Here is a 27,207-nt window from a genome sequence, read left to right on the forward strand (position 1 = left end):
ACATATATATGGAATTTAAGAAAAAAAAATGTCATGAAGAACATAGGGGTAAGACAGGAATAAAGACACAGACCTACTAGAGAATGGACTTGAGGATATGGGGAGGGGGAAGGGTAAGCTGTGACAAAGTGAAAGAGCGGCATGGACATATATACACTACCAAACGTAAGGTAGATAGCTAGTGGGAAGCAGCCGCATAGCACAGGGAGATCAGCTTGGTGCTTTGTAACCGCCTGGAGGGTTGGGATAGGGAGGGTGGGAGGGAGACGCAAAAGGGAGGGGATAAAAAAAAATCAATCAATAAATAAATAAATAAAAAAATATGTTTGTGTTTGAGATTTGCATTTATAAAGTTTTGAACAGACAAGATCTCTGTATTTTACTAAAATAAAGAGCATTTTGAGCCAGATAAATTTTTTGAGTTCATGATATCAAAATAATCTCTCTCCACCTACCATACAGGCATCATAAATTCCTTCCAGATAGCCAGCACAAAGCATTCCAAATTTTATATCTCTGCCATACATATGTGGCTGCTTGCACACATCATCACTTATGATTTTCAGTCTGGCTTCTTGAAGATCATTTTGGGATTCCCCTTAAGGAAAAACAAAGTACTTTTAGTGTTTACAATAAACATCCTTAGCTAGAATGTAGTATGGACATTTTCCCGATATTTTTTTCATACTAAAATTGTTGATACAGAATGAGGTTAATGTAAGCAGTTCCTAAAGAAAAAAATTCTGTTTAATATCTGGCATATGTAAATGATAATCATCCTTATCTCATTTTTATAAATACCTATACTAGCAAGGAAAACATTTTGTTTCTTTTTCTGGAAAACCTTTGTACCTTAAAAAACAATCAGTTAATGTATTTAGAAAGACATTAAAAAAAAATAAAGTTTGTATTTGTAGATTCCAGATTGTTCCCAGAAACTTTTTAGGCCCAGTTTGCTCCCCTGGCTTGATAAAATAACTATATGCATTTATTTTATCCTTTACATTTTATGAAGAACTTTCACATACATAATGACATTTAAAGGCAATGATTTCATTACCTCTTACAATTTTGGGACTCCAGATCATAAACTAGATGCTGAGTTATAGAAACCAGTATTAATGCAGAAGACAACTATTTATGATGGAAAACAATAATATCACAAGCATTCAGGATTTCGTTATATCAACCATATGCTGATTGGGAAACTGACCATGTAGTAGACAGAATTCTACTATGATCCCCAAGATTCCTATGTGATCTCCTTTCTCTGAGGTATGGGTGGGATCTGTGAATATTATGGATGTCATTCTTATGATTAGGTTATGTTCTGTGGCACAGGAGAGGGAATTTTGAAGCTTAATTAAGATGTAGTCAGCCTGACAGTGAGTTCACACAAAGGGAGATTTTCCAAGGTGGGCCTGACCTAATCCTGTAAGCCCTTTTAAAAAGGGCTTAGGCCTTCCCTAAGTTCAGAGAGTTTTCCCTAATGGTTTTGGAGAAGCAAGATGCCATGAGCTGTGCAGCTGCAAAAATCAGTTCCATCAGCAACCAGCTTGGAAGAGAACTCAGAGCTGTAGATGAGACCACAACCCCAGCCAGCACTTTGATTGCTGTTTTGTGAGACCCTGAGAAGAGAACCCAACTAAGCTATGTCTGAACTTCTGACCCATGGAAACTGTGAGATAATAAATGTGTGCTCTTTTAAGTTGTTAAATTTGTGGTAATTTGTTACACAGCAGTAGAAAACTAATATAGACACTAATTTCTGTAGAATGCCAATTCAGGATTCATTTCTGTACAGGTGTGTTTGCTAAAATGTTTAAAAAATGCTCAAATTATTCTGTTCTTTGAATATAAATGGTGTAATTTTTTTTGCCTACTACATTATCAATTAAAAGTAATTCATGTCGGGCTTCCCTGGTGGCGCAGTGGTTGAGAGTCCGCCTGCCGATGCAGGGGACACGGGTTCGTGCCCTGGTCCAGAAAGATCCCACATGCCGTGGAGCAGCTAGGCCCGTGAGCCACGGCCACTGAGCCTGGGCGTCTGGAGCCTGTGCTCTGCAACAGGAGAGGCCACAACAGTGAGAGGCCCGAGTACCGCAAAAAATAATTAATTAATTAATTAATTAATTAATTCATGTCCAGTGCCGGGAAGGGTAAGATGAAATGCATATTGTAGGTGACAGTGTAAATTCATAAATCTTTCATAAAACTAGTTGGCAAAAACTTATAAAAAGTATAGTCTAACACAACATTGTAAATCAACTATACACCAATAAAAATTAATTAAATTAAAAAAAAACCCATAAGAAACAAACAAAAAGTATAGTCTATAAGTCCTATACATCCCTGAACTGTTTCTCAACTATTGTGGGAATGCTTAATGACATTTCTCAGAAAGTATTGATTTTTTTCAAAGAATCAGCTTTTTATTTCATTAATTTTCTCTATTTTTTGCTTTTGATTGAATTCACTTTCACTCATCTTTATTATTTCCTTCTTCCTGTTTATTTTAGGTTTATTTTGCTCTTCTAGTTTCTTGAAATGAGAACTTATGTTATTGATTTGAGACCTTTCTTGTTTTCTAATGTATGCATTTGCTATGTTTCCCTCTCTCTTTACTGTCTTAGATGCATCCTGCATGTATTGATATTTTTTCATTTTCATTTTATTCTATGTATACTTACAATTTTCTTCAAGATTTTCTCTTTGACCTATGAATTATTTAGAAGTGTATTGCTTAATTTTTAAGCATTTAGAGATTTTCCTGTTATCTGTTACTGGTATCTAGTTTGATTCCATTATCATCAGAGAACATACTATGTGTGATTTCCATTCTTTTAAGTTTGTTGAAGATTGTTTTATGGACCTAGATATAGTCTATCTTGGCGAATGTTCCATGGGTGCTTAAAAAAAGTAGGTATTCTGTTGCTCATTATAGTGTTCTACACAAGTTAGATTCTGTTGCTACTCAAAAACTATTATGGCAGGTATATTTCTACGCCAACCTCAAACTCCAGGCCAGAAGTGATTCTTTCCATCAAGCCAAAGGGAATCTGAGGTGCCCTTCCCATCAAGCAAAGAATGCAACTCTATCTTAGGAGAAAATCCATCAGAGAGAGTGAACACATGGTGGTGTCAGGCTCACAGCTCTACTAAGTTAACCCTAGGATTATTAAGCTATGGATAATAATTTCTGTGGTTGGTAATATGACCTTAAAGAAAGCAATACATATCTCAGCTTGTATAATATGGAGTGAAACCAAATGGGACATCTGGAGAAAATCTAGAGACCATCAAGCCCATTCTCAGCCACATTAGTGAAAGGTATTCCTGGTTCCTTAGTGGAGAATGTGAATTAAAGGCTTATTCTTTAGAGTTTATTGTATATAAATTGTATAGAGCTCTGTGAATGAATTTTTTCATTCTCAAAAAGTCCTTTCTTACCTTCTCAAGCCCAGAGTTAAAGAAACCCTCTCGCTGTTGTTATATGTATGCCCCTGGACCAGATTTTAGAATCCAGAGTATATCTGACTAAATATGCCCCTAAAACATTAAAACATGAAGTAATTTTTATTTCTTAGGAGATTAAGTTAGTATATCAAGTTAAATCATCTTAGAGAGGTCAATGGAAGCTTTATTATGAGAGACGACTTATCTCTATACAGTATTCTTATCCCTGATAACACCTAATTAGCCGCTTTAGTTCTGAAGCAGATTTTGCTGCAACTGAAGATCGTAGCTGAGCAAAGAAAACATTTTTGAGGTGATTGAGGAAACTGAAAAAGTGATGGAGAAAACTAAGGGGAAGAGGAGATGAAAAAAGGGAGAGGAGGCTGACAGAGGTGGGGCTCAAAGTGAAAGAGTCTTGGAGTGAAGGTGGGCATGAGGGTTATAGCATATCTAGTATATACCTGGCATTGCATAGAGAATGGTACATAGAGATAGATTTTAGTGTTGCTGAAGGAACCTTCTTTTCCTTTATCTTCCTTGAAGCTTTCCCTTTTGGAGCTGTCTTTCCCTTGTTCCATGTGATTCTGACTAGGCTGCCAATCACACACCTACCTTTCTTGCTATAGGCGTAGGAGTGAGTATTTGAGTCAGCCAGTCAATCTGGTACTCCTGGACACAAGCTGGGCCAAAAGAGACCTTTTCAGGGATTAATATAGTTCTGACAAAGAGAAGGCACATGCTCTTTCCTGGCATCGACTAGGTGAAGACGTACACCCTGAGCTGCTGTTGGCTACCTTTACCACTAGGGAGCTAGAATCCCTCTATATGAAGGTGACCTGGGGAAAACAGAACCAAGTAATGGAAAGACTCAGAGATTCAGAGCCTGATGACATCATACAAACTCCTGAATCCAACTGTATCTGAAGCCAGACTCATCTCTTGACTTCCAAATGACAAGGGCCAAATTTACCATTTTATTATTATTTTTTACTTTAGTTAATTTGAGTTGAGTGTCTGTCACTTGCAAAATAAGAGCCCTAACGAATCCAACCAAACTGTGTGGAAAAGTCTGACAGAATAGTATTGATGGACATTAAATCACACTGCCATAAATAGGGCTTAGTGCTCCATGATTCATTTTGGGATACCCACCACCATGAAAAAGTGCTCCAAATCCTGTGACATAGACAGTTGAATTTGGTTGGAGGGACACAGAGGCTTCTGGCAAACAAACTCTTCGGATCTCATCAGTAAAAGTGACACTGGATGATAATTGCACAACAGCAATGTCATATTCTCTTGCTGGGAAGTGGTACCCCTCATGGACAATAATTCTTTTGATATTTCTTTTCATTAATGGAGGGTTGATTGTTGTTCCAAAGCTAACAGTCCATTGATGTGGATTTGCTTTACTGGAAAAGGTTAGAAATGAACAGAATATATGAACTGTATTACAATAATTGCATGCAGGCTAATAAAGGAGAAAATTCCACCCTAAAACACTTGGTTGCAATGATAGTTTTATTTGGCCATATAGTCTTTTGCTACTGTTTTGAAAGATAAAATATATACAAATGGCATCTTTGAGCTGAAATTCAGTATAGAATTATTGAATTTTAGAACTGTAAAGCACATTAAATATTATTCATTTATTTCTTCAGCAAATATTTATTAAACATCTACGTGTTGAACCTTATTTGAAATGCCGGGGATAAAGTGGCAAACAAGATAGAAAGGTCCCTGCTGGTGGGTGTATTTGATTTCAGTGGAGGAAAAAGAGCAAAACAAATTAATGAATAGATAAATAATTTCCCACAGTGATAAGGACTATGAATAAAATAGGGCAATGGAATAGAGTACAAGGGGGTAGTTAGATAAGTCTCTTGAGATCATGGCATTTGGGTTGAGACATGGTTGATGAGGAGTCAGCTGTGAGAAGATGGGGTGACAAGTTTTCAGGCAAACATCTCAAGGGCTTAGACAGGCTGCAGTTCAGGACACAAGGGAATTAGGATGAGGTCGGCGAGGTAGGCAGGGGCCAGATTTTAGAGTGTCTTATAGGTCATGAATAAAGTGATTAGATTTTATTCAAGTGATATGGCAATTCACTGGATGATTTTAAGCCAAGCATAATGTAGTCTCATGTTAAAAAAAAAAAATCACGTTGGTTCTTTCCAGAGAATAGATTGTTAGAGGGCAAGAGTGAATGAGGCAAAGCTGTCGTAAGTCCTATGAGAGATGACCAAGTGTGGGTGACTTCTAGCTTATGGGCTTGAGCAGCTGGTAGATCATGGCACATACAGGGACTGGGAAGGTCATCTAGTAATGAAAGGTCCTCTAGTAAAGGCTTTGTTTTATACTTAAGGAAAAGAGGGCCTAGATGGCTTAAATTATATGCCTAGTATCACATGGCTGCTTGTCTCTCTTTGTTCTTTATAGGATACCATCTCCTACCAAAATGTATTGTTAATAATGAGATTAATGTTCCTTAACTAATTAATTGAACTAACATCATCCAAGAGGGGTAAGCAAAGAGACAGGTACTGCCGATATAGATACTTGTTTCTGAACCCAATTCTTTCTTTTTTTTTAAAAATTGAGGTATAGTTGATTTATAATGTTTCAGGTATACAGCAAAGTGATTCATTATATATATATATATATATATATATATATATATATTCTTTTTCAGATTCTTTTCCATTAGCGTTAATTACAAGATATTGATTATAGTTCCCTGTGCTATACATAGGTTCTTGTTGTTTATCTATTTTACATATAGTAGTGTGTATCTGTTAATACCAAATTCCTAGTTTATCCCTCCTCCCTTTCCCCTTTGGTAACAATAAGTTTGTTTTCTATGTCTGTGAGTCCATTTCTGTTTTGTAAATAAGTTCATTTGTTTCTTTTTTTTTAGATTCCACATATTAGTGATATAATATGATACTTGTCTTTCACTGTCTGACTTACTTAGTATGATAATCTCTAGGTCCATCCATGTTGCTGCATATGACATTATTTCATTCTTTTTTATGGCTGAGTAATAGTCCATTGTACATATATACCACATCTTCTTTATCCATTCACCTGTTGATGGACATTTAGGTTGTTTCCATGTCTTGGCTACTGTAAATAGTGCTGCTATGAACATTGGGGTGCATCTTTCCGAATTAGAGTTTTCTCTGGATATATGCCCAGGAGTGGGATTGCTGGATCATATGGTAGCTCTATTTTTAGTTTTTTAAGGAACCTCCATACTGTTTTCCATAGTGGCTGCACCAATTTACATTCCCACCAACAGTGTAGGAGGGTTCCCTTTTCTCCACACTCTGTTCAGCCACAGTTTCTTTATTTAAAACCTTAAGGACCTGATACTAGGATAATGACTACTACCCCTACTGACTTTCCAAATAAGTGTAAGTGTAACACAATTTTAGAAAAGAAACTGACTTTTTTTTCTTAAATTCCATATATATGTGTCAGCATACAGTATTTGTCTTTCTCTTTCTGACTTACTTCACTCTGTATGACAGACTCTAGGTCCATCCACCTCATTACAAATAGCTCAATTTCATTTCTTTTTATGGCTGAGTAACATTCCATTGTATATATGTGCCACATCTTCTTTACCCATTCATCTAATGATGGACACTTAGGTTGTTTCCATCTCCGGGCTATTGTAAATAGGGCTGCTATGAACATTTTGGTACATGAAAAAAAAATGTCATGAAGAACATAGGGGTAAGACAGGAATAAAGACACAGACCTACTAGAGAATGGACTTGAGGATATGGGGAGGGGGAAGGGTAAGCTGTGACAAAGTGAAAGAGCGGCATGGACATATATACGCTACCAAACGTAAGGTAGATAGCTAGTGGGAAGCAGCCACATAGCACAGGGAGATCAGCTCGGTGCTTTGTGACCGCCTGGAGGGGTGGGATAGGGAGGGTGGGAGGGAGACGCAAAAGGGAGGGAATATGGGAACATATGTATATGTATAACTGATTAAATTTGTTATAAAGCAAAAAAAATAAAAATAATAAACATCTTAAATAAAAAAAAAAGGTAAAAAAAAAAGAAAAAAGAAAGAAAAAAAAACTGAAAGAAGTTTTTCTCATTTTACCTCAGTAATATTTGGGGACATTGATTATTACTCAGAAGATAATAAAACTCAGAGGTTTTTTTTTTAAGCAGTAGTAGTAGCAGTAGTCGTAAGTTAACGTCAATCACTTACTTCCTAAAGCAGTGCGCTGCGGTAACAAGCCACGTATTACTAATCAAGGTGGCCCCACATTGATGTATGTTATTATGCTGAAGGGAAGCTTGCCAAGGCCAGTCAGACTTGCCCACAGTCTCTCCGGACATTATCCTGTTCACTATTAATGGAACAACTCGTTTACCACAACCTGAAAAAGATGAGATCATTAAGTTGTAATAAACATCTCTATAATCCCTGATACAGAGAAACAAGTAGAGTACTGCAGTGCAATATTTGCATGTCATTATATAAACATGTACAATATTAATATCCATCCTCTGTATTTCCTGATAGTTGATGTTTTGCTCACTCCCTCCCTTTATAGATGTGGATATATATTGCCTACTGAAGCTATGTAAGGCTGTAAAGTGTTGACACACCACAAAGTGTATGTCCTGAGGACCTGCAGTGTCAATTATCCAGATGTTCTGGGAGCTCCTACTAAGATTATTGTTTCCCAGTTTTAGATGTTCCCACCATGTTACTTTGACATGAAGCCCTCACCAAAAGAACTAGTCAGAGAAGTAATTGCTAATTCCTTGGAACTCCTACCCCCATACATTTTTCTGAGTGACTAATTCCTAAAGTGAGCACGGATTAATGTATCATGACCAGTCTCTTACTCTTTGGGATGGAGGGTTCTGTGTTTCCACATAAACATCACATTCACTATTGGTAGGAATAAATATGTACTTTATTATGTGCATCAGATCAGAGATTAGTTTGATGCTTAGGGTTCCTGCTAAGAATTAAGCCTGTTTAAAGCATGGTGCTCATAAAGAAAACATGGTAGGCTCAATTCTTGTTCCAACAAATTATGTATCAAAAAGGAAATTCACTTTACTGGTACTGATTACACTCCTTCTGCGGCCAGTCATTTTAGAAATCCCCATCACTCTGCCATCTCTAGTTTAGACTACCATTTTTCTCACCTGAAGGACTGCAATAGCTTGCCTGTTCATCTCCCTGCCTCCAGCTTTGCTCTTCCAGTCCGTTCTCCACACTGAAAACTGAGTGACCTTTCTGATGTGTGTAAAACCCTTCAGTGACTTCTCGTTGCCCTCCAAATAAAGTCGAAATGTTTCAGCATGGTTCTGGTCCTTGATCATTATTAATCACACCCCTTTCCCATGCCCACCCCATTCTATATTACAGCCACACTGACATTCTTCAATGACAAGAAATGACCGTGTTCTTGCTTTTCTGAAGACATTTTTACATTCTGCTCCCCCTGCCCGAGACACTCATTCCACCTGTCACTTGATTTTCTATCCTTCCTTTCTTGTCAAGGATCACTTTCTGACCCCACAAGACCAGGTTAGCTGGCTCTGATTGACTCTCATAGCACTGTGCTCTGTCTCTGTCATAGCGTTTATCACACTGTTTTAACATTTCCTGACTTATTTATGTCTTCTCCTACCTTCAAACTCCTAACTTTAGAGGAGGATCATGTCTTTTTGACACTTGTATTCACTTTCTGGCACTTGGTAGATGTTAAAAAATTATTTATTGAATGAATGAATAAAATGTATAGTGTGTTTGCAAGAAACAGATGAAAATGAAAGAACAACTTTCCTAAAATTCATCACTGCTATTATAAAATCTTTCAAAATTTAGGTCACAGTGATATAAAGTGAGTGAGTGGAGCTGCTGTCAACCATCAGGATGGGTATAATAAGTAAATTTTATAGGTCAGTCACAAATTATGGGGTCTATCTCTTTCCCATTTATCACTTTCTCATTTTATTTCTCAGTAGAAAGTGGTTTGCGAAGTTTTGTGCTGGAGATTTCATAGCAGTCAAAAAATTAGCTAGGCAAGTTCATTTACTCCAAACCAGAAATATATAATTTCTTCAAACTGCCCCCAAATTCCCACCATGTAAAATGTTTTTCTTGAACATTACAAAAAGATCGGTCTTAGGGAAAAAAAATGTTTTCATCTCTTACTCAATTGTTATTCTCTCCCAAAGAAAATGTGGGACATGGGTGGGAGATTATGAGCTAATATTTGAAGATATTATCCTCCCTGATATGGAACTTGAACTTGTTTTTATTATTATTATTTTTTTGCGATACGCGGGCCTCTCACTGCTGTGGCCTCCCCCATTGCGGAGCACAGGCTCCGGACGCGCAGGCTCAGCGGCCATGGCTCACGGGCCCAGCCGCTCCGCGGCATGTGGGACCCTCCCAGACCGGGGCACGAACCCGCGTCCCCTGCATCGGCAGGCAGACCCTCAACCACTGCGCTACCAGAGAAGCCCGAACTTGTTTTTATAAGCTAACTAGACTTACATGATTGGACAGTTAGTTTCCCTGTCGATGAGCTCATTGCTGAAAAACAAAATAGAGCAAAGAATGATAATTTGATATTCTTCTGGTTGGTCTTAATGACCAGAAATTATCAGAGGATACTGACCGCATATGGATTCTAGAAACTTGAGCATATAGATCAGTCAGGAAAATGGTTATCCGATATAACAGAATATGTGTACAGTTCTTGTAGAGATTTATAGGCAACCACTAATTAGCTGGGTAATACAAGCAGTAGGTGATTAAGGCACAAATATTGGATGATCAAAACCCACAAATCATTTGTATTAATACAGAACAGTGGTTTTCCAATGGTGCAGGATAAAGCTTCTTTGGATTTTATTTAAGGAAATAGAGAAAGTGGGGAAAGAGGGAGCAACTAGATGGTGTCTTCAGGTCAAACCCAGGCTCAACCAGAACAGGTCTGCTTTTATCTCTTCTCTTTATTTAAGATTTCACATAAGCCTTTCTTTGGTCAAAGGGTTTGGGAATGGAAAAAAAAAAACTTTGAAAACTACCACATAAACTATATTTAAAATATTTCTAAAACACGGTTCCTAAATTATTAAAATGATTTTTTTCTGAGGAATAAACTACTGTATATTCTTATCAAACACCAGCTGGATATTGGTAAAGGCCAATTATTGGACAGAATCTAAGATTAAATTCTGTCATTTCCAACAAAGTTAGGGATCTGATAAAGGAAATACAAACATTTAAACTTAAGCTGATGGATGGTTGCATGAAAACTGTGATGGTTTTCAAAATAAAAGGGCTTAATGAGTAGAATGAGGGTAGATTGGTTTTACTTATTTCTACCAATGCCATGTTTCTCAGACTCATATTCTTTGTATCTAATTTCTCATTATACACAATAAGAATGTTTCTTTCTACTTACCTTCTATAAATTTCACTTGGGAAACTAGTGATGATGAACTCTACAAAGTGGGATCTCTTGAGAATATCCAATTCAGGGATACCCTTAAAGGCATACCTAAATCATTATATGGTGAAGAATAAATTTCTCAGGTCAGATTCTCAGTATTTACTTATGAAAGGAACTCAATTTTCAGTCAAATATAGTTTTAAGGTAATAAATTTCTTATTTTATGTTTGTAAATGTAGGCATACCTTGGAGATATTGTGGGTTCGGTTCCAGACCACTGCAATAAGGTGAATATTTCAATAAAGCAAGTCACAAATTTTTTGATTTCCCAGTGCATATAAATGTTTACTTTTACACTATACTGTAGTCCATTAAGTGTGCAATACCATTATGTCTTGATAAAAACTATATATATATATACATATATATATATATATATATATATATATATATATATATAATTAAAAAATACTTCATTGCTAAAACATGCTAAAGATTATCAGACACTACATGGTTGCCACAAACCTTCAATTTATAAAAACACAACATCTCTGAAGTGCAATAAAGGGAAGTGAAATAAAAAGAGGTATTTTAATATGCCACATGTTAGTAATAAATTAAAATGGAAAATAGTATAATGTTAGACTTCTTCAGTTAAAACTTCTTCAGCTTAGTTTGAGCAAGATGCAAATCACCCCTTTCCAGGAATGATACCAGGGTGAGTATAATAGTTGGGAGTGTAATTGGATTTTTAAGGAAAGAGTTTTAGAGAGAATGATTACACCTGAAACTAAACTACCCATACACAAGTAACTAGCTGTTTCACATTTCCAGTTTTGACCAAACACTTTTACTTTCCACGTCTAGAAGTGAAAAGAAACATTAACACCTTAGTTTTGAAAGTGACCCTCTAACACACTTCTGAGTTGGGAGTAATCATATTCAGGTCAGTACATGCTACAAGTAACATGATGATAACTGGAACCCACATCAACAACATGTAGGCGGTGAGCCGCTCTTCCACAGCCACGGTGTTTGCAATTCAAAGGAGCTGATTTTAATTTTGCTGTGACACATTACATCACGTGAAAGACCCACACCACACACTTATTTGTCAAGCCAAAACACAGATTCTTGACAAATTATGGATAAATCTTGGGCTGCAGGGCTGTTTCTAGACTTGGTCTAGAATTTCTGCAGTTCTCCATTCATTTGAAGCCCACCAAATTAAGTTTTGCTGGAGAGCATTGTTTTTGTCTGTAAGAATTGCCTTGAGGATTCTACTGAGCTTTCTACTAAATGGGCCTTTGCTAAGTGCTAGTAAACACTGCTCTTTTTATATTTGGAAATTTGGAAAACTTCAAGGTTATAGCTTTTTCTACCACCAGTTACTCACATTAATGCTTTCAGGTTTCCAACATATATGCACAATTTTCTAGCTTTCTAAGAGGTAATGACCTATATGTTCCATATTCTATTTTATATTTTCTTGTGTATCTTCATGGTATTTCTGTGACTTCAGGAATAAAAAACATTATCATTGCAAGTTTATAGTTGAGAAGATGGAGGCAAAGGCATGGGCCAATTACTTGGGTGTTCCTGCAGTGACTCAGTGGAGTTAGAATTAGGTAACTCTCAAATCAGGTTCTCCAGCAGCACATCCTGCCCTTTAATCTACTATAGTCATTAAAATAAGCTGCAGGTCACAAACTGAACCTATAAGAAACAAAGAGCCCAGAAAACTGATGACCATTTCATACTTCATTTCTGGTTTCAGATAGCTCAGGCTTTTAAGTTCCTGGCAAATTAACTGGCTGTTGGAAATTACATAGAACACATCATGTAATTTATCAGAGCTTCCCCTATTTCACAACCTCGATTCATTTGTTTCCCCACAAACAAGAAAACAATGAAGGTGGATTAAGCCCTTGACAGGTTCTTCCCTCCTGGGTTGGGAGAGGTCCCCAGGTTTATTCCCTGACTAGCTGACTCTTTGTCTCATCAGCAAACTCCTGCCCATCCCATTCCTGCAGATTTTCACTTCCTGGTCAGGTTTCCTCTTAAAGGGTCAACCAGACCCTTGCAAGGGCAGGGCCTTCTGTTTCACATCTGATATTAATCACACTTACTCTGAATCTCTTCTGTGACTCTGGTGTCCCCTGGAATTTGTATGGGAAATCTGCACTTGTCTTCCAGAAATAGATGCCTGTGGAAGCAGCTTAATGTACAGGGTTAAACAGGTTTCTGTCTAGCTGGTCTCCTCAGAGTCTTTAGTATGCTAATATAAGGGATGAATTTCCAAGAGGTGAATATCATAGACTGAATTTCTGAAATGCGTTTGACCAGACCTTTTTCACAAGCTTCTCAAGAAAGTAGTAATCTAGATTTGAATGTTTGCTCCTTTGTAAAAAAAAAGTTATTTATTTATTTTTGGTTGCACTGGGTCTTCGTTGCTACACCTGGGCTTTCTCTAGTTGCAGCGAGTGGGGGTTACTCTTCGTTGTGGTGCACGGGCTTCTCATTACAGTGGCTTCTCGTTGCTGAACACGGGCTCTAGGTGCACGGGCTTCAGTAGTTGTGGCATGCGGGCTCAGTAGTTGTGGCTCGAGAGCTCTAGAGAACAGGCTCAGTAGTTTGTGGTGCACAAGCTTAGTTGCTCTGCGGCATGTGGGGCCTTCCCGGACAAGGGCTCAAACCCATGTTCCTTGCATTGGCAGGCGGATTCTTAACCACTGCACCACCACGGAAGTCCCGAATGTTTGCTCCTTTTAATTATTGGAATCCTTAGCCTTTTTTGCCCCTCTTTCACATCTATAAAGGTGAGTTTGCCTAATTCATAAGAATATAGAAATTAGATACTGCATGTAAATGATATAGAGAAGGGCCTTGATAAAGATTACTTCTCTTTTTAGAGAAGCAATAATGGTATAATTATTCCTATGATTTCTTTTCTAGTTTAGTGATTTTTAAAGCATTACTTACAAGAAGGCTTTAGTGGCTCCAAAATTGATTTACCATTTTCTCAAATGCCCATAGGAAAAAAAAGTTAACATAAACTTCATAATTTCACTGTTTACAGAAATGATTCATATTTTAAAAAGGCAACAAATGAGTTTATGTTTTAGAAACAGAAAAACTGTTTTTGCTAAACACTTGGTATTTTCACTTGCTTAGACATGGAGGAAGTGGCTGGCTCAGATTGACTATGTTAGTGGTAAAGGTTTGATTTTATTTCTGGCAGTCAATTACTACAGAAAAAATCACTTGACAACTAACTTCAGACATGCTTTCATCAGAGAATAATAACACCTTTAAAAGTCACTTTTTTAACTTGAAATTTTTTCCATCTGAATTCTTGCTATTATTTGGAATGGAAATAATGGTAAATAAGTTTATGATTAGACATAAAATGAACTTAATAGAGAACTTCACATCACATAGAAAGATACCTACTTACCATTAACTTCAACTGATGAGGCATTTATTGACAAAGCTCTGGTGTTACTTATCTTCTCATTTAAGATGCTACGGATTTTCCTTTTTCTTACTGCCCTTGACTCAGCAGAGTGGAACTGGAACACCATAATGACATGTACTGTTACACCATCTTCCTCTGGACTGCAAGAGAAAGGTACTTGTTCAAAGAATACATCCAGTATTATCTAACTCTCTTTTCTGTATTGTCTTCTTCGGAATTATGCCTCAGTTGTTGAAAGTGTCAAGAGCTAATCATCTCACATTGATAACTCATATATGTCACTTTCTGACTCAAGATCATTTCATATGTTCCCTCTTCAAGTTTTCATTATGTTCTGGGTGAATTTTCCCCATTAATTTGAAGGCTTGTTATAACATTTGAGTTAGACACCAAAATTTTATCATCAAAATTATAAACCCTGAGGATTGGAAAAAACTTTAATGGTGTCTTTGGCCAGTCCCTTGTGTGATACCTTCATCAGCTCTACAGCCTCCATGATACATGGTCATCTAACTCCAGCACAGTAATTTAAAAGATTTACTTCTCTAAAGAGGGTATTCCTCTTTGGTCGGCTCTGACTTTAAGAGAGCTCTTCACTTGGAGTTGAAATATGTCTCCCTAAAGCTTACATTCCATAGGCTTAGGTCTACCATTTGGGACATACATAAAACATCAGTTCCCTCTTCCACATAAAATATTTGAAGACAGTGATATTCTTGGTGTCTGAGTCTTCTCCAGATTACACATGTCCAGTTCCTTGAACTTTTTTTATATACACAAGTTCAAGCCCCTTCACTTGTGGGGTTGAATTTTTCCATACTCTTTAAGTAGGAAAACCAAACAATTAAAGGGCTTTAAGAAAAATGGAAACCTATGTGTTGATCTGCCATGTGTTTTATTTTTACATTTCAAAAGATCCAAGCTCTGGGCTTCCCTGGTGGCACAGTGGTTGAGAATCTGCCTGCCAATGCAGGGGACACGGGTTCGAGCCCTGGTCTGGGAGGATCCCACATGCCACGGAGCAACTAGGCCCGTGAGCCACAATTGCTGAGCCTGCGCATCTGGAGCCTGTGCTCCGCAACAAGAGAGGCCGTGATAGTGAGAGGCCCGTGCACCGCGATGAAGAGTGGCCCCCACTTGCCGCAGCTAGAGAAAGCCCTCGCACAGAAACGAAGACCAAAACACAGCCATAAATAAATAAATAAATACATTTTTAAAAAGATCCAAGCTCTAAAAAGCACTGAAGCCCTATTTTCCTGAATTCTTCGATTTAAAAAAAGAGGGAATCATATCAGTTTGAAGGCATTTTATATATTGTGGTTCATTTAGGCTTTGGAATGTGAAGATATAAATAAATAGAATTTTATGTCAAATTGGTAAATATACAATCTAGTAATTTTCCCTCTTTTTAAATCAGAGGGAAAACATTGTTTACCAAGTGGGATTTCTCTGGACCCACACAAAAGCTTACAAAATGATAGTGGCTACAAATTCAAAGGAGTTCATAAGACTATGATAATTTTGCTAGGATGCTATGGCAAGTCAGAATTTAAAAATGGAGGGCATGAAATCTAGAAAGTTTCAGCAAATACATGCTTTTTGTCTCCTAAATATTATAAAATTTATCTAATATATATTGTAAAATCCTTCTGGAGGTCACTAGTTACTTGATAAAGGTATAAGGAAATTGGGGTAAGTCTGCCAATAAAGCATGAGCCTATTGATGAGAAAACCGATTATTATTTCCTTCAGATAGATCTGACTATATTCATTTTCTTTAAGAAGATGAGTCACACAGGCCCATATGTTTGTATCTGTTATGTATATGTTCTGCTATGAGCTTTCCAAATAACACAATTGAAACCTCTGAGCAATTTCTGCAAATGACAGGAGTCTTCCCTCTCCACCACAACAAGCAGAAATTCATTAAAACAGTAACATCTTTTTGTTTGGGTATGGCTCCTGTAACTAGCTAGGCTTCATTACAGGTAAGACTTATGATCCCATTTTGTAGTCAACTTTGCCTTCTTAATACTTTTGAAATGACATGTGTATTGAAAGAATACAACTTGGTGCATGCAGTGGCATGCTGCTGGGTTTTCCCAAAGCTATAGTTTCTGGTAGTCCCAGGCCTTATAATCAGTTGATGGGATTTGAATCCTGGTTCTGTCACTTGCAGAATTTTGAACGTATCACTTAACCTCCCAGAGCCTTAGTTTTTGTGTTTACAAACTGGTGGTCAGCCCTGTATCTCGAGACTGTTGTCGAAATAATATTTATAAGAAATCCTAACCAAAAGCCAAGCTCATAGAGGCAATAGTATATGAGGGTTCCTATCTCTTTTGCCCTTTGTCACTCCAGGATGTGAATCCACCTTTGCCCAAACATACATACGTCAGTCTGACTACTTGGTTCTTGATATAATGCTTGTTCAAGGCCGAATCTATAAATATATCATCCACCTGTTATTACAATAAGAGAGAAACTATGTGTTAATATTTTATAAGAAGAATATACCCCTGATTAAATGTTAAAGCGATAGAAAAATGTTTTAACATGAGTAATATCATGATTTAAACCAGTGGTTCTCAATTCCAACTGTGCAACAGAATCATTTGCAGAATTAAAAAAAAAAAAAAAAAGACTTAAGATGCTGGGGCCCCTCTCCCAGAATTTTGTTTATAAATCGTCTGGACGGAACCTAAGCATTTGTATTTGTAAAAATCTCCCCAGGTGACTCTAATGTGCTGACATAGGTATCTGGGGTAAAGGTTATCTTCCTAAAACTCCACAGAAGGTGAAGCAGAAAGTTGCAGAGCAGAGATGGGACATGGAGGGAGGCCTTGAGAAGTGGTGGAGAGAACCACTCAGTGCTGGATTTGAAGCCTGCTTATCCTGCTGCTCATGAACTGGGTGACCTTGGAAAAGTTGCTGAACCAAGCTGAGCCTCAGTATCCTAACCTCTAAAACAAAGATATTGCTATGCTACTCATAGGGTGGTAAGGATTAAACACATATAAAATGCTGGGTATATTTTGGTAGTAGACTGCTGGTGGATCAGGTTAGCCCCCATCCTGGCATCACAGGTCTCAGATTTCTCTGCAGGTCTTTGGCTGTAAGTACAGGGAAGAGGCATTAGAGATTTAGGAATGAGCTAACAATTTTCTAATTGTTGTTGATTCTGAGCCCTAGGGTAGGCCAGGAAGGAAGACAGAGTAAGGTGGTCTTACAGGTTTAGGTCAAAGTTGTGTTCCTCAGTTTATGTCAACAGGGGAGGAGAACAAAAACTACTGTTTGGGGTCCATTTGCACAGAATTTTAATTGCCTGCCAAGACATGATGCTGTGACTTATCACACCTAGATTTTTGCTTGCAGTATCCCCCAGTGACCACTTGGTGGCAACAGTGTCATCTGAATGCAGGTACTGCATTTCATATTTGATAGTAGATGAGCCAAATGTGCTCATCTATTTAGCACAAAAATTATGTCCTAAATCCTTAAGAAAGAGACAAGAAAACCACCTCTCATTTTGAAAAACCCAAAGAATGGAAATAAAAAAGAAGACTTTCAGAGATCAAGGAACAAGTTGTGACTTCCTTAGCAGTATCAGGCATTCGTAAAAAGCTTAATTGGGAAACAAAATATATATCCCCCTTACTCCTTATAATAACTGTATGAAATAAGAATTATTTTGATTATTTCATTTGAAAAGGAAACTGACACTCGGAGACATCATGTGAATTTCCCTAGCATCATGTGGATTAATAAACTGGGACTTAAATCTAGGTCTTCTGTCTCTAGGTCCATCTCTTATCAATCACACAACCTCCTTGTTAAATATGATGTACATTTTACTTCAATTTCTTTCATAGAACATACGACAATAAGTTATAACATAAACAGTCGATTGACTTAAAGTATAAAAGTTTTAAACATATATTTGCTAATATATTTTTAAACTTTAGATCAAAGACAGTATTTAGAAAATAGAGAAATTGCTTGTATCCAGAATATACACTTACTTGTATTTAAATAAGAAAAGCTTAAATGGACTGAAGAAATGTGGGGTTTATATGTTAGAAATGAAATTATTTTGTAAGATATTTTTTTGCAAGACCAATAATTGTTTTAATCATTTCTCTTCCGACATACACAGCCAGTCCTATTACTCAGTATCTGGGGGAAATCCAAAAGAAAAGAAAAGACTAATCAAAACAAAGGGAAGAAAAATGACCAGTATTAAAAGGAAAAAGGTAAATAGTGTTTGGGTATCTAAAGAAGTTTGGTTTGTAATTATCCTCTGAAATTCTACCCGCAATAGATCCCTTGGCTGTTTGTGACTTGTTGGTGAAGGTACTGGATTAAGTTTTTGACTCTGGATGACATCATTCATAAGGCAAAATGCCTGCTGAGAAGAATATCTAGCCCCAGCATCCATGCCATCTTTGAATAGTTCAGGTGTCTGGGAAGATAGGAGCTAAAAAAATAACATAAGAAGAATCTAGGTAGAAGAAACTTTGGTAATCACAGAAATATAGAAGTCTCTTCTCTATAATTCAAATTCCAGGACCGTGTCCCTATAAAGCCTCATTGGTTGGGTCTGGGGTGAAGCCCAGGATCTTTATGTTATCCTAAAAAATGCTGGGGCACAGAAACTAGCTAACAGGGTTCCTACACTAAAGGAATTTAAAACGGGAAATCAGAGAAAACATGAACGTAAACTTTATTGCTGAATGGAGTTTATGTAAGAACTAGCTTTCTAGAGACCCCCCAAAAATGTTTCCTTTACAGATTAAGGCCTATTTCATCAGAAACATTCTGCCAGCACTTTGGCATTCTAATTCTAAATTCTCAGAAGTTTCAAAGGACACTTTTTTTAAGCTGTGTGCCAGCTTGTTCTAAGTTTATTATTTACATATCTTTTTTTTGTTGTTGTTGCTTTATAACAAATTTAATCAGTTATACATATACATATGTTTCCATATCCCTTCCCTTTTGCATCTCCCTCCCAACCTCCCTATCCCACCCCTCCAGGCGGTCACAAAGCAGCGAGCTGATCTCCCTGTGCTATGCGGCTACTTCCCACTAGCTATCTACCTTACGTTTGGTAGTGTATATATGTCCATGCCGCTCTTTCACTTTGTCACAGCTTACCCTTCCCCCTCCCCATATCCTCAAGTCCATTCTCTAGTAGGTCTGTGTCTTTATTCCTGTCTTACCCCTATGTTCTTCATGACATTTTTTTTCTTAAATTCCATATATATGTGTTAGCATACAGTATTTGTCTTTCTCTTTCTGACTTACCTCACTCTGTATGACAGACTCTAGGTCTATCCACCTCATTACAAATAGCTCAATTTCATTTCTTTTTATGGCTGAGTAATATTCCATTGTATATATGTGCCACATCTTCTTTATCCATTCATCCGATGATGGACACTTAGGTTGTTTCCATCTCCGGGCTATTGTAAATAGAGCTGCTATGAACATTTTGGTACATGTCTCTTTTTGAATTATGGTTTTCTCAGGGTATATGCCCAGTAGTGGGATTGCTGGGTCATATGGTAGTTCTATTTGTAGTTTTTTAAGGAACCTCCATACCGTTCTCCATAGCAGCTGTACCAATTCACATTCCCACCAGCAGTGCAAGAGTGTTCCCTTTTCTCCACACCCTCTCCAGCATTTATTGTTTCTAGATTTTTTCATGATGGCCATTCTGACTGGTGTGAGATGATATCTCATTGTAGTTTTGATTTGCATTTCTCTAATGAGTAAAGATGTTGAGCATCCTTTCATGTGTTTGTTGGCAGTCTGTATATCTTCTGTGGAGAAATGTCTATTTAGGTCTTCTGCCCATTTTTGGATTGGGTTGTTTGGTTTTTTGTTATTGAGCTGCATGAGCTGCTTATAAATTTTGGAGATTAATCCTTTGTCAGTTGCTTCATTTGCAAATATTTTCTCCCATTCTGAGGGTTGTCTTTTGGTCTTGTTTATGGTTTCCTTTGCTGTGCAAAAGCTTTTAAGTTTCATTAGGTCCCATGTGTTTATTTTTGTCTTTATTTCCATTTCTCTAGGACGTGGGTCAAAAAGGATCTTGCTGTGATTTATGTCATAGAGTGTTCTGCCTATGTTTTCCTCTAAGAGTTTGATAGTGTCTGGCCTTACATTTAGGTCTTTAATCCATTTTGAGCTTATTTTTGTATATGGTGTTAGGGAGTGATCTAATCTCATACTTTTACATGTCCCTATCCAGTTTTCCCAGCACCACTTATTGAAGAGACTGTCCTTTCTCCACTGTACATTCCTGCCTCCTTTATCAAAGATAAGGTGACCATATGTCCGTGGGTTTATCTCTGGGCTTTCTATCCTGTTCCATTGATCTATCTTTCTGTTTTTGTGCCAGTACCATACTGTCTTGATTACTGTAGCTTTGTAGTATAGTCTGAAGTCAGGGAGCCTGATTCCTCCAGCTCCATTTTTCGTTCTCAAGATTGCTTTGGCTATTCGGGGTCTTTTGTGTTTCCATACAAATTGTGAATTTTTTTGCTCTAGTTCTGTGAAAAATGCCAGTGGTAGTTTGATAGGGATTGCATTGAATCTGTAGATTGCTTTGGGTAGTAGAGTCATTTTCACAATGTTGATTCTTCCAATCCAAGAACATGGTACATCTCTCCATCTATTTGTATCATCTTTAATTTCTTTCATCAGTGTCTTATAATTTTCTGCATACAGGTCTTTTGTCTCCTTAGGTAGGTTTATTCCTAGATATTTTATTCTTTTTGTTGCAATGGTAAATGGGAGTGTTTCCTTGATTTCACTTTCAGATTTTTCATCATTAGTATATAGGAATGCCAGAGATTTCTGTGCATTAATTTTGTATCCTGCAACTTGACCAAATTCATTGATTAAGTCTAGTAGTTTTCTGGTAGCATCTTTAGGATTCTCTATGTATAGTATCATGTCATCTGCAAACAGTGACAGCTTTACTTCTTCTTTTCCCATTTGGATTCCTTTTATTTCCTTTTCTTCTCTGATTGCTGTGGCTAAAACTTCCAAAACTAGGTTGACTAAGAGTGGTGAGAGTGGGCAACCTTGTCTTGTTCCTGATCTTAGTGGAAATGGTTTCAGTTTTTCACCATTGAGGACGATGCTGGCTGTGGGTTTGTCATATATGGCCTTTATTATGTTGAGGAAAGTTCCCTCTATGCCTACTTTCTGCAGGGTTTTTAGCATAAATGGGTGTTGAATTTTGTCGAAAGCTTTCTCTGCATCTATTGAGATGATCATATGGTTTTTCTCCTTCAATTTGTTAATATGGTGTATCACGTTGATTGATTTGCGTATATTGAAGAATCCTTGCATTCCTGGAATAAACCCCACTTGATCATGGTGTATGATCCTTTTAATGTGCTGTTGGATTCTGTTTGCTAGTATTTTGTTGAGGATTTTTGCATCTATGTTCATCAGTGATATTGGCCTGTAGTTTTCTTTCTTTGTGACATCCTTGTTTGGTTTTGGTATCAAGGTGATGGTGGCCTCGTAGAATGAGTTTGGGAGTGTTCCTCCCTCTGCTATATTTTGGAAGAGTTTCAGAAGGATAGGTGTTAGCTCTTCTCTAAATGCTTGATAGAATTCGCCTGTGAAGCCATCTGGTCCTGGGCTTTTGTTTGTTGGAAGATTTTTTATCACAGTTTCAATTTCAGTGCTTGTGATTGGTCTATTCATATTTTCTATTTCTTCCTGATTCAGTCTTGGCAGGTTGTGCATTTCTAAGAATTTGTCCATTTCTTCCAGGTTGTCCATTTTATTGGCATAGAGTTGCTTATAGTAATCTCTCATGATCTTTTGTATTTCTGCAGTGTCAGTTGTTACTTCTCCTTTTTCATTTCTAATTCTATTGATTTGAGTCTTCTCCCTTTTTTTCTTGATGAGTCTGGCTAATGGTTTATCAATTTTGTTTATCTTCTCAAAGAACCAGCTTTTAGTTTTATTGATCTTTGCTATCGTTTCCTTCATTTCTTTTTCATTTATTTCTGATCTGATTTTTATGATTTCTTTCCTTCTGCTAACTTTGGGATGTTTTTGTTCTTCTTTCTCTAATTGCTTTAGGTGCAAGGTTAGGTTGTTTATTCGAGATGTTTCCTGTTTCTTAAGGTGGGATTGTATTGCTATAAACTTCCCTCTTAGAACTGCTTTTGCTGCATCCCATAGGTTTTGGGTCGTCGTGTCTCCATTGTCATTTGTTTCTAGGTATTTTTTAATTTCCTCTTTGATTTCTTCAGTGATCACTTCGTTATTAAGTAGTGTATTGTTTAGCCTCCATGTGTTTGTATTTTTTACAGCTCTTTTCCTGTAATTGATATCTAGTCTCATAGCATTGTGGTCGGAAAAGATACTTGATACAATTTCAATTTTCTTAAATTTACCAAGGCTTGATTTGTGACCCAAGATATGATCTATCCTGGAGAATGTTCCATGAGCACTTGAGAAAAATGTGTATTCTGTTGTTTTTGGATGGAATGTCCTATAAATATCAATTAAGTCCATCTTGTTTAATGTATCATTTAAAGCTTGTGTTTCCTTATTTATTTTCATTTTGGATGATCTGTCCATTGGTGAAAGTGGGGTGTTAAAGTCCCCTACTATGAGTGTGTTACTGTCGATTTCTCCTTTTATGGCTGTTAGTATTTGCCTTATGTATTGAGGTGCTCCTATGTTGGGTGCATAAATATTTACAATTGTTATATCTTCTTCTTGGATCGATCCCTTGATCATTATGTAGTGTTCTTCTTTGTCTCTTCTAGTAGTCTTTATTTTAAAGTCTATTTTGTCTGATATGAGAATTGCTACTCCAGCTTTCTTTTGGTTTCCATTTGCATGGAATATGTTTTTCCATCCCCTTACTTTCAGTCTGTATGTGTCTCTAGGTCTGAAGTGGGTCTCTTGTAGACAGCATATATATGGGTCTTGTTTTTGTATCCATTCAGCCAATCTGTGTCTTTTGGTGGGAGCATTTAGTCCATTTACATTTAAGGTAATTATTGATATGTATGTTCCTATTCCCATTTCCTTAATTGTTTTGGGTTCATTATTGTAGGTATTTTCCTTCTGTTGTGTTTCTTGCCTAGAGAAGTTCCTTTAGCATTTGTTGTAAAGCTGGTTTGGTGGTGCTGAACTCTCTCAGCTTTTGCTTGTCTGTAAACGTTTTAATTTCTCCATCAAATCTGAATGAGATCCTTGCTGGGTAGAGTAATCTTGGTTGCAGGTTTTTCTCCTTCATCACTTTAATTATGTCCTGTCACTCCCTTCTGGCTTGTAGAGTTTCTGCTGAGAGATCAGCTGTTATCCTGATGGGGATTCCCTTGTGTGTTATTTGTTGTTTTTGCCTTGCTGCTTTTCATATGATTTCTTTGTGTTTAATTTTTGACAGTTTGATTAATATGTGTCTTGGCGTATTTCTCCTTGGATTTATTCTGTATGGGACTCTCTCTGCCTCCTGGACTTGATTAACTATTTCCTTTCCCATATTAGGGAAGTTTTCAACTATAATCTCTTCAAATATTTTCTCAGTCCCTTTCTTTTTCTCTTCTTCTTCTGGAACCCCTATAATTCGAATGTTGGTGCGTTTAATGTTGTCCCAGAGGTCTCTGAGACTGTCCTCTGTTCTTTTCATTCTTTTTTCTTTATTTTGCTCTGCAGCAGTTATTTCCACTATTTTATCTTCCACCTCACTTATCCGTTCTTCTGCCTCAGTTATTCTGCTATTGATCCCATCTAGAGTATTTTTTATTTCTATTTACATATCTTAATAGAGTTAGTGATTTATAAATCTATCTTGCTCCCATTTGGAGCCAGTTGTAGAGTTTTGTAGTTGGAGTTAGTCCCTCATATTGAACAAAAGACCTTCTTTCAAGGTAGTACCTCTATGTTTGATGACTTTGAAATGCTGGAAGTTGCACTGAGACTAAGTTCTAAGAGGGCAATTGAAGGTTAGTTGGGTGTTTAATGGAAGAGTTAGGGAGAAGCCTTCAATTCAAACAAACAGACGGGCCCAGCCATTTAGCTCTCATTCCCAGACTACCTCTGTTCACACATGTAGCCCGCCTTTCAGTTTAGATGCTTCCCAGCTTGCTCCTCTCACAGCAGTCTTTGTACTCACATAGGGGCGTTTCAGAGCTGAGACCACTAACTTCAGAGAGATATGCCACTGAAGACTAGCCAATGGAATATGAAGGCAGTTTCTACCAACATCACACCAGATGAGTGCCTGAGAACTAAAAGTTTAGAGCCAAAACATGCCAAGAAAAAAATTCAGATCCTGTTGCTTTCTCCTAGTTATAATACGAGTGGCACACAAAGGAGGGTATAAGAGATGCTTTTTAAAAAACACACCTTTAACCTTAAATAAGGTTTAATTGAAGTTGCTCTACTCCAGGGCTGAACTCAAGGTAGAAATAGAGATTAGAGCACAATTGCATTTGAGTCTCTGGTCACAGAGTCATATGTTCAAGGGCCTCACCATCTGTCATTCATCCCCATACCCACAACCCCCATCAACAACACCATTACCTTTCATGCTTGGTAGTGCTGTTTTCAGGCATGTCCTGTTTCCCTGTGTACTTGCCCTTCTCAGGCTATTCTTTTGGTCTGTAGTCCTCTCTCTGATTCTGCTGACTCTGCTTTTCTGAATCACAACTCTCCTTCAAAGTCTATTTCAGATAAGACCTACTTTGGGTTTATTCCTTGAACCTCAGAGTAATCTTTCCTCTTCCTGTCCTAATTGTTCTTATTCCTCTTATATCTTCTACTCCTTAATATAGTTATTTATGAAAATATATTATCTCCTCTACTAAACTGCAAACCTTTTATGGACAGGGACAATCATTCTTCTTTTCATACTCTACAATATGTAAGAATTCAGCATGCTTTTTTGAATGAATTAATAAAAGGAAGTGAAAATTTATTTATCAGAAAGACTTGCATTTATCAGGAAGATTTTTATTAGTGTTTTTAATGAGATTTACATCAGATTGAGATCAGTGCTCCTAGAGAAAAAAGAAAACTGCACATGAAGTATTTGAGGGGAATTTTTTCTCCTTGTTGACATTTTCAGTAATTTGATTCCTATGGACTAAGAGCTCCTACCCACTGATACGTACAAGCAACATGTAATGGTTACCCCTCTCCAAAGGCAGCCTATATTCTTTGCCCTCTAAAACTAAAGACCATAATCTTGATCGTTCTTATTGCAATCCTTTAAAGTTGTTATTCTATCTATTTAAAATCCAGATTTTTGGCAAAACCCAAGACTTAAGAAGTCAGCTGTGGGCTTCCCTGGTGGCGCAGTGGTTGAGAGTCCGCCTGCCGATGCATGGGACACGGGTTCGTGCCCCGGTCCGGGAAGATCCCACATGCCGCCAAGCGGCTGGGCCCGTTAGCCATGGCCACTGAGCCTGCGTGTCCGGAGCCCGTGCTCCGCAATGGGAGAGGCCACAACACTGAGAGGCCCACGTACTGCAAAAAAAAAAAAAAAAAAAAAAAAAAAGAAGTCAGCTGTGAATCATTATCCTAAGCCTATGTAGAACATGACCAACCTGAGCACTGATGGTGCTCACAGGATTTTGAGGCTTACTGGACTTTTGATCTCTTTACTCCTCAAGGAACCAGAAAAAGAACAAACTAAGACCAAGGCTGGCAGAAGGAAAGAGGTAACAGAGATAAGAACAGAAATAAATGAAATAAAGATCAGAAAAACAATAGAAAAGATCAACAAAACTAAGAGCTGTGTTTTTGAAAAGATTAACAAAGTTGACAAAACTTTAGTGAGACTATCTAAAAGAAAAAGAGAGAGAAGACTCAAACAAAATCAGAAATGAAACAATAGACATTATAACACAAAAATACAAAGGATCATAAGAAACTATGAACAATTATAAACCAACAAATTGGATAATCTAGAAGAAATGGATAAATTCCTAGAAAAATACAACCTACCAAGACTGAATCATGAAGAAATAGAAAATCTGAGACCAATAATGAATAAGGAGATTAAATCAGTAATCAAAACCCTCCTCAAAAGGAAAAGCCCAGGACAAGATGGTTTCACTGGTGAATGTTACCAAACATTTAAATAAGAATTAATGCCAATCCTTCTCGAACTCTTCCAAAAAATCAAAGAAGGAATACACCCAAACTTATTTTGTGAGGCCAGCATTACCTTTATACCAAAGCCAGATAAGAACACTACAAGAAAATAAAACTTCAGACCAATATTCCTGAAGCAAAAATTCTCAACAGTGTATTAGCAAACTAAATTCAACAGCACATTAAAAGGATCATATACCATGATCAAGTGAGATTCATCTCTGGGATGCAAGGATGGTTCAACATATGCAAATCAATAAATGTGACACAACACATCAATAGGATGAAAGCTAAAAATCATATGACCATCTCAATAGATGCAGAAAAAGCATTTGACAGAATACAAGCTTCTTTCATGATAAAAACACTCAACAAATCACGTGTAGTAGGAACATACCTCAACATAATAAACTCCATATAAGACAAATGCACAGCTTACACCAAAATTCAACAGTAAAAGATTGAAATCTTTCCCTCTAAGATCAGGAACAAGATAAGAAGGGTGTCCACTCTCACCACTCCTATTCATCATGTTACTGGGAGTTCTACCTAGAGCAATCAGGCAAGAAAAAGAATAAACGGCATCAAAATCAGACAGGAAGAAGTAAAATTGGCTTTTTTTGCAGATGATATAATTTTATATATAGAAAATCTTAAATATGCCACCAAAACACT

The 27,207-nt window shown here is 37.2% G+C and overlaps 1 protein-coding gene across 1 annotated transcript in view; it reads right to left on the minus strand.

Moving 5' to 3' along the window:
- TMPRSS11A (transmembrane serine protease 11A) overlaps window positions 1-27,207 on the minus strand; it is a 78,026-nt gene that overhangs the window by 8,579 nt on the left and 42,240 nt on the right. The window contains exons 4-9 of the mRNA XM_082629509.1: window positions 16,783-16,850; window positions 14,368-14,528; window positions 10,007-10,045; window positions 7,691-7,862; window positions 4,609-4,868; window positions 456-598 (exon numbers count right to left, since the gene is read on the minus strand). Coding sequence (XP_082485635.1) covers window positions 456-598; window positions 4,609-4,868; window positions 7,691-7,862; window positions 10,007-10,045; window positions 14,368-14,528; window positions 16,783-16,850 — 843 coding nt within the window. The remainder of the gene's footprint in view (window positions 1-455; window positions 599-4,608; window positions 4,869-7,690; window positions 7,863-10,006; window positions 10,046-14,367; window positions 14,529-16,782; window positions 16,851-27,207) is intronic.

This window comes from Mesoplodon mirus (assembly GCF_964341445.2).
Source record: "Mesoplodon mirus genome assembly, chromosome: 2".
Taxonomy (NCBI): domain Eukaryota; kingdom Metazoa; phylum Chordata; class Mammalia; order Artiodactyla; family Ziphiidae; genus Mesoplodon; species Mesoplodon mirus.